The sequence below is a fragment of the Chelon labrosus genome (assembly GCF_963514085.1).
Source record: "Chelon labrosus genome assembly, chromosome: 3".
NCBI lineage: Eukaryota > Metazoa > Chordata > Actinopteri > Mugiliformes > Mugilidae > Chelon > Chelon labrosus.
The window spans coordinates 27,950,611-27,963,704 of record NC_140339.1 but is presented as its reverse complement, the minus strand read 5'-3'; the positions used below and the strand labels follow the sequence as shown (position 1 = coordinate 27,963,704).

Genomic DNA, 13,094 nt, shown 5'->3' with positions numbered 1-13,094 from the left:
TGAATACGCAGCAGGATTTACTCCCATTTTAACACAAGAGCAATTGTAAGGTTGGGTGAAGGTCTACCTTGCTGTACACTTTATGCTGATGGTTTTGGTTGGGGTCAAGACTCTGCACAGTCCTATTACGTTATTCCTCACCAAATTTAGCTGTGCAAAGGTGCATAGCCTTTTTTTCCTCCCCCCCAAATATGCAGGTTACACAACATATTTTTTTTGTCTTCAATCCAACCCCTCACGCTGATGAGAATTACTATGAACCAACAAAGTGAAAGGATTCATGACACGGTTCATCACTTCGAAGTACACCAGTGTTATTTTTTCATTATCATCAAAGAACTAGCACTGAAGGTCGACTGTGGCGTCCTCTCAAGTTATCTCTGTCACACCTCAAAGCCTACAGCCAATGGCTGACTAGTACACATGCACCGCACCTGCATGAGAAGAAAGACCTTTCCAAACCAGCAGGTGGCACACATCTGTGCTCCTCATTTAAAAGAGAAAACCAGAAGAGCTAGAATTAGCTAGGAAGTAAGGGTGTAACACACGGTACGGGCGTCACAGTTCAGTGCACGCAGTCATACGGCGAATACGTCTAAGTGAGTAGCCTATTAAAAAAAAAAGAAAAAGTCGAGTCCTCACTTCAATCCAGGTGGCGGTAATGAGCCTAAAAGCTGCCAGCAAACGTCATTAGCCTACAGAAGAAGAAAAACAAGCGAAGGAGAAAAGACATGGAGAGTGTGGAGCATGGATGAATGTACTAAGAGAAGTGTGGAGCTGGAGGAGACGCCGACTTCATTTAAATCACCAGTGTGGGAACACTTTGGTTTCCCGGTGCAACATAACGGCGATGGCACGTGAGTGGTGTTCCGGACAAAGACTGTCTGCCGACACTGTTTTCGCGGAGGTGCGTACATCGCTGGAAACGCACATAAGATTGCATCACCTGATGCGTCTATTTTTTACTTTTACAACAGTAGGTGGCCCGTGACCCTTAACAGGACTAAACGGGTATAGAAGAAGATGAACAACAGTAGGTGGTTTCTATTTTTTTCAGTCAATTGGTGTCTGTTAAAAATAAATGAAAAAAGCTAGTCTTATACATGTGTGAGTTTTTGTTGCTTTTTTCCCGTTGTACCGAACCGTACCGAACCGTGACCCCCACACCAAGGTACGTACCGAACCGTGACTTATGTGTACCATTACACTCCTACTAGGAAGAGTCACTATCGCACGGATCATGCCTTTTTTTCCATTCCAGATGTCCATGACATCTTGAAAATATTGAGCATGAGCATTAGGATGTTTGAGATCAAGATGAAAAACAAACTTCCGGGTGTGCCTTCTTGATTTTGTCGTTTGCTTATTTTTATCATGTCTGCTTTTTTCTTGTGCACTGATTGGCTACGTTGAAAAGTCATTCTAAGAGGTCGACAGCGGCACACTGCAAAATCAACGATCGCAGATCAACCATCAGTGCGTCACCAACACACCCAGTTTTAAGAAAATTCAATATTGATATCTATGTCAAGGAAATGCTCTGTAACTCACAAAATCTGTGTCATCTGGTAGTTGTATTGAGAATTGATTGTGACAGACAGAAGCCCTTATACCAAAACTTTGTCAGACAACATGGAGTTGTTTTTTATTATACAAAAAAAAAAGTTATGATTTATATCTTTGAATCATAATCATAATCCCTGCTGGACTGAATGACCAATAAAAATCATTCACAACAACTTATTAAACAGATTTAGAACTATTGAGGATGTTTGGAAAGGAAAACGTTCTCCTGGGAACGACCAGGGGTGATGGTAGGATTCAAAAATGAACTGCGCAGGAGCACGACGGGATGCTTTCATTTTCCGAGAGTGTGGTTTCCAACAACTGGCAAGAAACACAAGAGGGAAGCCGACACAATACAGTGCATAAAGCACAGCAGCTGCCTTCCCTTTGTCTGTCTGCGCTTGTGTGTGTGTGTGTGTGCGCGCGTGTGTCATGTTTCCTGTTATTCATTTAAAATGGGCAATCATGGCGCACACTACCTCTCATGGCACACCGACTTGCAGACACACACACAAATGCAAACATAGCACTTTGTCATGCAGCCTGTGCAGTGTGCCATCATGTGGTTAACTAGAAAATGTTTTCCACATCAAATGCTGCTTTGTGTGTATATTTGTGAGAACGTTGCATGTGTGGTTTTCTCCCTCTCCAATTACTTGCTCCAGCAGTCAGATAATAATGGGGGTCTAATCAGGGCTGAGCCTGGTGGGGTTTACACACTGGTACTCCACTGGCAACTTCCTCCCTGCCACAGGGCACTAACAGGACAGGAATGATGGCTCCCACATGACCATCACACACAGAAAGACAGTGTGCTTGCATTGATCTATGAAGGGCAGAAACTGTTTCCACCCTGCCCCTGCTACCAGTTTGACTTTCTGCTTAGTCATCAAACCTCTTAGTGGAAAGCACTGAGATCCCAGGGGAACAGGCAGACTATGTCTTACTTCATCACTACTAAACATCACGGTTAAAAAGTGAACATCAGCCCTTTGCTGTATTCATTAATTACAGCACATGTTCAATTAAAATCAATCAGTCATTACAAAAAGGAAATGGGAGAGTGGATTGACATTGATACAATATGTAATGCTATATATGAAATTATACATTTAATAGATGTAGAACATATATATCCCCAGTAGAGTGAGTGATTGGGAGAGAGGAAGCAATCTGCTGCAGAGGTCACACCCTGCCTTGCCTCCTCTTAACATCCCCAGGCCCTATAATGGCTAATAATGTCACTTGACTTTGGCTTAAATCGGGTACTATGACATTTGACAATTTGTTGATGTACAATACAATGAAGGATTGACGCACGGCCAGCCTGAGATCTCCCCACGCCTTCATGGTCAAACGTGCGAGCTGCTGCAAAACTCTAGAAAGCTAAGTAGTGAGCCTTCCAATTTATATCGACTAAAGAATGGGTATAAAAATGAGTGGGAGTGGTGGACCAAGAAAGTCTGACTGAGCCTGGCAACCGGCAGCCACTATCCAGACTATGCAACTCTGGCTGACTCCATGCAGTGCAAGTCCATGCAGTGGGGCCAAACATCTCTCTCTCTCTCTCTCATCTTTTCTGATCTGAAGTTTTTCTACCTCGCCAGGTCAAATACTCTAGAGGAAAGCACTGACGAACATGGTATTTCACATCTCCAGCCACAAGTTAGATCAGATTAGAAATCGACATTTAAAAAGTCTATATTTGTGTAACCAGCCCAAGAACTTGCAACTGTAGGCCACTCCCAGATCCATTTACTGCCCATCATCAACATGTTCCCTATCCAAATTAAATAAAGAGCAAATGATGCTCACTCAATGACAAGATAAGAAGATCATCTCTTCTGCCCCGTAATGATACCAGCTGACGACTGTAGGTCGATATCCTAATGCACATCTCTTTCATAATTCATAACAGTTACACAGGGGGACTTCACACAGTTCATCCATTCCATGTTGGCAGCACTCTCAAAGTGCCCCAGAACACTAATGTGAAGTCAAATCAATACTGCACCAAGAAACACTCACCACATGCATTTTAAGGCATATAAGAAAACTTAAAGGTTACTCCAATTCATGAATGCAGGATGACAGGAACAACACTATACTTACATTATACTGTATAAATAGTAAAAACAATTTATACAGTATATGAAATGTATGCACATAAAATAAGATCATGCGTTTGGATCAGTGCATCTTCAAATAACCGTAATAACGCGAATACTGGATGTAGCGACAAACAGCAGTGGGCTATGTAGTTCATACACATGGATATTAAGCATAAGCTGTTGAGACATGGCATTCTATGGACAAATGTATGTAAGATTAAATGAAATAACAGCAAATAAATCTAATTCATAGTAAACAATTGATTTTGGTAAATGGTAAAAGGTCTTGTTTTTATATAGCGCTTTTCTACCTATTGGTACTCAAAGCTCTTTACAGTGACAGACACATCTACCCATTCGCTCACACAAGCACACACACATTCACACACCAGTGCCACACACTGGGTGCAACTGGGGGTTTAGTGTCTTGCTAACCCTCTGGTTCATGGACAACCCGCTACCTACTGAGCCACAGCCGCTCAAATCTTTTAATCTAACTGTTCTAGCCAACGCATATAAAGTGAATGAATGAATGAATGAATGAGTGAATGAATGAATGAATTGCTATAAAATACAGCTCAGGATTCCCTCAATATGCACATGATCAGAGCAACCATTGGTAGACAGCAGTAGCTAATGCCTGCATAATACATTGTTGGTGAATAAATATAGAATGCACAAACTCCAACACACAATTGTATGCAAGTAAAGAAGGCAAAAAACGTAAAGCTTATGCGCCTTTATACTCAACATACAGCTCATCTGTCAATGTCATCCTGCCTACCTGACTCTGATTGTAAACCAAAGCAGAAAGCTAAGAACGTCCCATGAACTACAGAATCTGCATGGAGAGATACAGTTGAACAATTACTGGGGGTGAAGCAGGTAGGGACGACAAATATTGCTTGATTAGCTTTAATGTGCATGCAAATTTGTGGACTAGTGGAGGAACTCATTCATGGATATAATGTATTTTGGAGAGAAATAAACATTGTCTGTGTCTGTGGGATATACAGTCACAAGATGTTATTTACTTCTCCTACCAGTGGTTTTAATATTGTGGCAGATCGGTGTATAATGTAACTTTAGAACAAATGGATCTCTAAACTTCCTGTCTGCAAGTGTCACAGTCTGAAAGAACAGACGCATTTTGTGCTGCCCACATTTCAAGACATCATGTTGTCCTGACTTTCTTTCAGGTGTCCATCTTTTGTATTCATCAGTTCACCCCACTGATTCAGGATAAAAAGTCATGTCGAACACTAATTGCTCTCCAAAGTCCACAATCTCTAACCAGGTGAGCTTAGGAGTGCCAAATCCCTGTCTAATAAAGCAGTGTCCAACAGTAACACAAAAACCGAGAAGAAACAGACATATTTACCCAGGACGTTTCCTGCAGGTACTTCGTCCAGCTCTTCTAGCTCTCTGCCCATCAGCAAGTAGAGACTTTCCATGGAACAGCAGAACAGATGAGGTACCTCAGGCACACAATCCAAAGCACTGCACCCCTCTGGCAGCTGGCAGAGACGAGAGAAGAAATGGGAATGAGGAGCAAAGCATTTTTGGCGGTCACAGTGTATGGACAGCTAGGTTGATATTAAATTTTCCGTCCAACTTGGATAATGAAAAGCTAATTGAAATGGAAACTGTGAATCTAAGATGTCTAATATCACTGCAGTAGCTAAGAGGTGGCTGAGATGATCCATAATGACTGTGATGTATTAGCAATTACTGCTATACAGTACTACTATGCATTATTAAGTCAAACTAGTCATGATCCGTGCATACAAAATACAGTCTTATGCAGCTGGAGTCATAACAGGCTCAGTTGTAACTTGAAACATTGTTTAGACTGATTGCAACTTGATAGCACATCACAGGAAGGAAAACTGATCTGGTTATATTCTCTTTCAATAGCCCAACATAAAAAAAATCACCATAAACTGAACTCAAGATTCAACCATTAAAGCTCCAGAGTGGATATTTTCTTCTATTTGATGGAGTGAGTTTAATTGTTTATTTCTCCACATCATTTTTAATCCACTCAGAGCGATAGATTTTGAGAGCTCCTAATTGGTTCGGTGAAAAAAAACACTTCACAAGAGTATTAATGCATGCAGACACATTTGTCTGTCCGGGTATCAACATTATGTCTAAATGTTGGATTTACACTGAGTCACAGTCCAGGAACAGTTCCAAAAAACAGACCAAGGACCAATACAGAAATATTTGCTCACTGGGCTAATTCTCTTTCTCCAGGTTTCACAAAATATGTAAAATCCTTTTATTTCAGTGTCAAGAAGTTGTATATTTGCAGCAAGTTTGTGTGGAGCAGGTAGTGCAAACTGTAGGTTTACCATGCTCAGGCCCAGGGCGGGGTCATACTTTGGTCCCAGTACAAATACCCTCTGTCCTTTCTTGACAGTCCCACTGTATACCCGGGCAAACGCAATGAAGGTCTCCTTCTGCTCCTCTTTGTCCTCTGGCTTCGAGTCCTTCAGTGTCAGACTCTCCATCTTAGCTGACAAGAGACAAACAGGATGCACGTAATACTCAATACCACTGATACATACTTGGAAATTATGTGGCACTGTCTGAAACGATTTTATCTGCTACAGATAAAAAATATGCCTACTTGCACGGTTCTCCAATCCATCTAAATATTAGTGATCGTCTTGTCTCGCATAGAAATATTTAAGAAAGACCTTTAACCGTCTCCAGAAAAAAACATCGAGAGGATGTGTGACCTTATGAATGAAATGCAGCACTTTTGACATTTTAATAGATTTTATTCCTCTGAACACGGCTGTGTTTAGAGAAGCAAAAAGATGACGAGAGCCGAGCTTACTTGTGCTGAGTGCCGCAGGTTGGTCTTCCTGTGGGATACTCTCTGAGTGAGCGAGCTTTTTGTGGCTCTCTGCTGTCGTCTGATCAGCTGCCATCCTGTCAGCATGCCGCTGTCTTGCCAGCTCTCTGCGCTCGGCAATCTCTTCCTGGGTCAACGGTCTAAACAAAGACACACAAGTCAGAATCCAATCAGACATCCAGACATTAGACTGTTTTTATCCACATTATTATACTAGATTGGTAACAAATGTATTGCTTTGTGTTGCTATGTATTGCTAATAATATTCTTTTCTTTTGTGTGAAGTTTTTTTGTTGTGTTTTTTCACAGGAGTGTCACTGTATTGGACGATGGGAGCACCAGCATTCAAACATTTTGCATATCACTCTGACCAGAAACCTTTGCTAAAAGATGGTAAATGTTCCTAAAGTGGCAGATTTTCAACTTCCCACATAGAAGAATTTAAGCTCAAGGGGAGTCATAAAAACAGAACACAATTATTGTTAGTTTTGCAAAATGCTGTTTGTTTGCATATTCATTGCAGTCTCTGTGTGCATGTGCAATATAGTTGGAGTGTTGGCATATGCGTTAGTGTGCATACCCTCTTCAAAAAGACCACAGTGACTATAGCAACACAGCTGTGCACAATAGGGCCTGAGTGACGGCATCCTGCACAGAGTTCAGTTCCATGATGACAAGCCACTTAAAACAGGCCATAATTTGCCCCTGACAACAGCAGCAACCGTGCCAACTCACCGAAACTGATTGCACCTCTCTTTAGCATAAATTGGGTATAAATGGAGCCACAGCCTGAATTCAGGATTATAAAAAGAAACCACAAAAGAGCAAACCCCACTGGATGATGGTCTGGCCTTAAGAACAAATAACTGAAAAAAGCACAAGTCAGCTTACTCGGTAAAGATCACATTTTTTCCCGAAATCCAAAAGGACACACAGCCCAAAGGAGGCAGATGTAAATGTTATCAGTTTAATGTGATAGTTATTTCAGCCCAGACATGTTCACACATCTAAATAAACGCTGTGCGGTACATGCAAGGCATCATGCTTTCCATACATTTCTCCTTAAGAGGTCAAATCAGTAATAATGGGAATGCCAGGGCTTGGTTGGAAGTTGGAAGTTAATGGATTCCAAAGACTTGAGCTGGGCGATCAGATATTAAATCATATATTGATATTACAGCTGTCCGCATAACACACTTCATTGCTTTTTGCTGCAAAAAGATTTTGATGGAACATATCTTCCATTCTGGCTTGAACATATAAAAATGATACTCAGCAGTGACTTGGATGATGTTCTTTCTAAAATTTAAAAGAAAGATCCACAGTGAGATACAGTAAGTTGAGGGCTAAACGCATCTGGTCAATGTTAACTATGTAGATGAAACAAAAATGAATGTAGTTCACATCAGTGGCCTGTCTAGTGGTCACATCAAACATTCCAAGAACCCTCTCTGTAGAATTCTTCAGTGCCCCACTGCCACCCTTTGGACGTACGGGGAATAAAACTGAGCGAACTTCTTCAAATGATTCTTTGACCACACGCAGACCATGGATGGTTTGAAAAGAGCAGTAAAGGAAGCCATCTACAGTATGCCAATTTGAAAAATCCATCAGGGGAGGTGGACTGAGATAAAAGTATGCTATCAATTTACAACACAGTCTAAACACTTACTCACAAAAACGTTTGTTTGCACACCTCACTGCTGGAAGTGATCAGCTACCTGAAACTATTTTCCAGTTAAAGCAAGACCCGCTGTGACCTGATCTGTGATCTTGGTAGAAGTAATCACCAACTATGTTGCTACCCACAGTGCTGACATTTCATAACTCTTGAGGTGAGCTTGCTGTCTACGACCTGGCTCGTGGGCTGCAGAAGACGTGGTTACTTTTTTTTTCTTTTTTTTTTTTAAAAAAAGACAAAAAGGCTGAGAAACAGTGCAAGCTTCTGCAGCTGAACAGTGGAGTCCTCTGATTGTTAATAATTACAATTACTTAACAAATTGATAGGCTCAAGAGTCATTTACTGTAAAAACACTAACTAGAAGATACTATTAGACATGTTTTATTTTCAACAGAAGATTAGAGGTTTGATAGAGTTGGGTTTAAACATCAATGACAAATGCATGTCAATGAAAGTAACTGTTCATTGTCAGTGGTGTTTTCCAGGTGTTTCTAAATGTATTTTCAGGTTCATAAATGGTAACTAAATGATTCTCTCCATGCTCTGACCATTTTGTGGGCAATGTCACACCTGAGTGGATTTAACCAGAGAAATGTGGTCAAAATGAGGTTTGGTGTCACAGTTAAACCAGTTGTTGACTGCAGAGTTATTGGCAATGATGACAAATAGTATGTTTATGAACCACTCCACTGTACACAACAGTATCTATGGCCTGCCACATAAATCTCAGCACTGAGTCTGTGTGCCTGCTGCAGATAGAGGGGAAAAAGAGACGTGAAGCTCTTGCAAGCTAATTATCCGGAACGCTTTTTCGTTCCTCACTAAAACTGATGACATTTTCTTCCTTCTCCCTGTCTCTTTTACATATCTGTATCTCCTCTTCCCCATCTAAAATTCTTCGACAGTGTGTTGACAGTAGATCCAGTTTCCTCTGCTTGCCATACAGTTTCCCTCTGTGTATCTCTGTGCTTTGGTTCAGTTTGAAATTGCAATCCAGTACTGTAGCAGGAGGGGAAGGAGAGAAGAGCCAGAGGGCTCCAGTAGAATAGTTCTTCTCTGCATCAGCTATGCTGGAGATCACAAAGCTAAAACTGAGGGAAAGCCATGGAGCATACCATGTATGTATACCATGTTTTTACTCGACTCAAGCTTATCTATCTAAAATCTGATATACACTGTATTATACCATACATCTTACAGATATCTTGTTTAACTAGCTTATTTTAACCCTATGTTATAATACTAATCTGTTTAATACTATGGTTTGCATAGATTACATCTAAATTCATACCTTGACATGCAAAATATGTCACAGTATATGTCAGCCCTGAAATACAATGAAACTACTAGTGAAAGGCACACTCATCTGAAAAGGCATCTGCTAATGCTAGCAGAGGAACGGTCCACATCCTCTCAACGGTGGTCAATTAATAACTTCACCAAACGCCCTGCGGTAACAGAGAGAAGGAGGCTGCACATCGTTGCAATACACAGAGAAGGCTTCAGAGAAATACCGCATCTTACAACATGCTGTGGAGCGGTCAGCTATTGATGGTGCTGAGTTGCAGCCATCTTTTTATACAGGCTGTACATATCTGCAGTGCATAGCATGTAGCACATGAGCTGTCTGTTCTCAGCATATGTATTCATGTCTAGAATATAGATTTCAGTGTTTCAAAGCATTACTTGCTACTGTGTTTTTATTAGTGATGTCATCAGCGACTACAACTTTCATCACATTAATAGTCGACTTTAAAAAATGTGAACACGTAAGGGCATTTCAGTAACCAATTAGTCCCCAGATCTAATTTGAAATTACAAATTCCACAAGATCCAAACTGCAGACATAAGAGCCAAGTTTTAAAAGCCTGAAAAGATCCTTCATTCAGGGCAGGCTGCTGATTTTCTTCTGTTAAACTGGAAAGGCCCGTACCATAATAAACTGAGGACATATTCTAAAGTGCACAATGAGGCACAGCAAAGACAAAGAACTTATTCTAGCCGATTAATAGCTTACACACATGCTCCACAGACCTGGCCATTAAATCAACACCGGGACAAACACTGTAATGGCTTCTCAACATCAATCCTAGCCTCCTGTGAGCATATGCTTCCAATAGGAAATGGCAGCAATTCACTCTTTGCTGCAGCATGTTATCCCAGCCTTTTAAGATCGTCCACAGCTTTGCTCTTCATGTCACTGGAGGAAGTAGAATACCTCGTCTCCCACTTTCATAAAGGACCAGGAGACAGAATCTGTGACACCAGGCTTAGATTAATGGGCCAGATACTGAAGAATGGAGCTGTGTGATGTTTATGTGTGCTCATAATCTAAAGCAAGACAGGCGGGGCAGACCAGGCCAATCCCATCTATCACTGACTGTGGAGGAGTTGGGAGTTTGTGGTTTACCCTAAGCTCACCTCCAAGAAGGCCACAAAGATCAAGGAGGAGTAACAGTTGTATCCCACTCTGGGACAAAAACAATTTGGGGTAAAAAGTTGGTGCATCAGTGAAAGAGATACTAACACATATGACAGATGAAAAAAAAACCCATAGCAATGACACTCCTTGATGGCAGCAGCCATCCCCAGCAGGATGCAGCCTGACACAGACACACACACAAAAACGCTTTAGGAACAACTAAAAAAACATGAAGAACAGCACAAGGTGTTGACCTGGCCTCCAAATTCACTAGATCCCAAACTGATCAAGTATCTGTGGGATGATCCACAGAGGCCCCTCCGCTCAACCCATAGGACCCAAAGGCCCCCACTAACAACATTCTGTTGCCAGACACCACAGGACACCCTCAGAAGGCCCATGTCCATTCTCTGATGAGTCACAACTGTTTTGGAGGCACAAGGGAGACCTACACTATATTAGGAAGGTGGTCATAATGTTATAATTGATCGGTGTACATCTGACTAAAGACATGTGCATTCAGTCTTGATTCCCTAAGTAGTATCTATAGACTTCTTTCTCAAAAGTCAAGAACTCTTCTCCATTCTTTGAGTGAAAGTATGCTACCTACATATCTCTTCTTATTTCAACATGTTCACTGTGAAGCAATGCGTTTTAATACTTTTGCGGTCAACTAAATCATCAGTAACCTGAGTGACTACAGGCCCATTGCATTACACCAGTTGTTGCAAAATGTTTTGAGAGACTCATGTCACATCACATCAAAGCCTGCCTCCCTCCTGCCTTTAATCCTCATACACACTTCATTTGATGCTGCATATACAGTATCTTCACAGCTAAGAGCATACCGCTCTTAGCCACCTCTAATATCCAGGGACATCTGTAAGGTTGTTTCTGCCCACAGAAGGTTAAGATGTGCATACAGAGCTCCTCCAACCTCACGCTCAGCACTGGTTCCCCACAGGGCTGTGTGCTGAGCCCTCTCCTGTATGCCATCTACACCCGTGACTGCACCCTCACCCACGCTGACTTGCATTATAGTGGCATAATTCCTGAAGGACGCCAACACACAAGCAAAAAGGCTCACAACAGGGCAGGCCCCCCACATAGGCTATGGGATAGGCTCGTTGCAGGGAATAAACCATGCTTTAAGAGCCTCTGCCTGGATGTGCTTTGCTCTTATAGTAATGGAGTCCAAGAGCACACCCAGATAAATACTTGACTTTACTTCATGGTATAGCCTAGTAGTGACAAGTGTTTCACAAGTACCACTGTACTGAGAGCTGTTCTGTCCTGAGAGGGGGGCATAATGAGAGCACTGTCCCTTGTGGTGCTCCTGTGCTGGGTCAGCAGTACAGGAGCACCACAGGGGACAGTGCTTTCCTATGTCCCGCTCACACTGAGAGTCAGAGTCATGTCAAACGCATAAGTTTTTAGAGGAATTGGAATTGTGGGGTATATCAGTGATGGACAGGAGGAAAAGTACAGGAACCTGGTGAAGATCTTTGTGATATGGCACAGGTCAAACCACCAATGAGTGACCATCAAAGTTAGTTGGACCTAAAAGTACCTGGGTCTGCATCTACATTACCAACTGGACTGGTCACACGGACACATTTTACAAGAAAGAACAGAGCAGATTCTATTTCACTAATAGGGTGACATCCTTCCCAGAAGCTGCTGCAGACGTTCTAGCAGTCGTCGGTGAGGACAACTGGCTCTGCAGTGCAGAGCTGGAGTCCTTAAAATCTATGACAGAGGAGAGGACTCTGAACTCAATAATGAACATAAATACATAAGGGAGCGCATGTTGTACAAATTTTTGTCTTTGATTTTGACTGTAAAAGTTTTGTATGCATTTCATTTAAAGTCAATCTTATTTATATACCGTCAATAACAATTGAAACTGCCACGTATATCCATATAGTGGGAGTGAATGGGGCACCGAAACACAGCCTCTAAGTAACGCATTATCTGATTCACCAATATTTTGTTATCGTACACTAGTGCTATTCCTCATTCAGTCTGAGTTACCTGTTATCATCATGTTATCATTAGGGGTCTGTAGTCAATTTACAGACCCCGGATGATGTCTTCTGACCTGGATGATGTCATCTCTGAGCGCCACACGCACCCGTGACGGTCGGCTTGTTTACTTGTAATTTGCTACTGCTAGTTTTTTGCAACATGGCTGAATATTTTTCCGATTCTGAGGTTGTGGACGAACTATAGCAGTAGCAAATTAAACATAAACTCCGGACTCAACGGGGAATAGTACTAGAGTACGATAACAAAATATTGGTGAAATGACTGAGTTTCGCAGCAGATAATGCGTTACAAATGACGCAAACGTTATATGGGTGAGTAAACGATCGTATTTTATGACAGAAATAAGGTCCAGGTTGTAAAAAACAGTATTTCTCCTTCAATGCTTGCTGATTAGTGTTT

At 41.7% G+C, this 13,094-nt stretch overlaps 1 protein-coding gene across 1 annotated transcript in view; it reads right to left on the bottom strand.

The window, feature by feature from the left end:
• The window catches only part of efl1 (elongation factor like GTPase 1), a 62,553-nt gene that overhangs the window by 36,790 nt on the left and 12,669 nt on the right, over positions 1-13,094 (bottom strand). The window contains exons 12-14 of the mRNA XM_084540946.1: positions 6,526-6,683; positions 6,035-6,198; positions 5,059-5,194 (exon numbers count right to left, since the gene is read on the bottom strand). Coding sequence (XP_084397072.1) covers positions 5,059-5,194; positions 6,035-6,198; positions 6,526-6,683 — 458 coding nt within the window. The remainder of the gene's footprint in view (positions 1-5,058; positions 5,195-6,034; positions 6,199-6,525; positions 6,684-13,094) is intronic.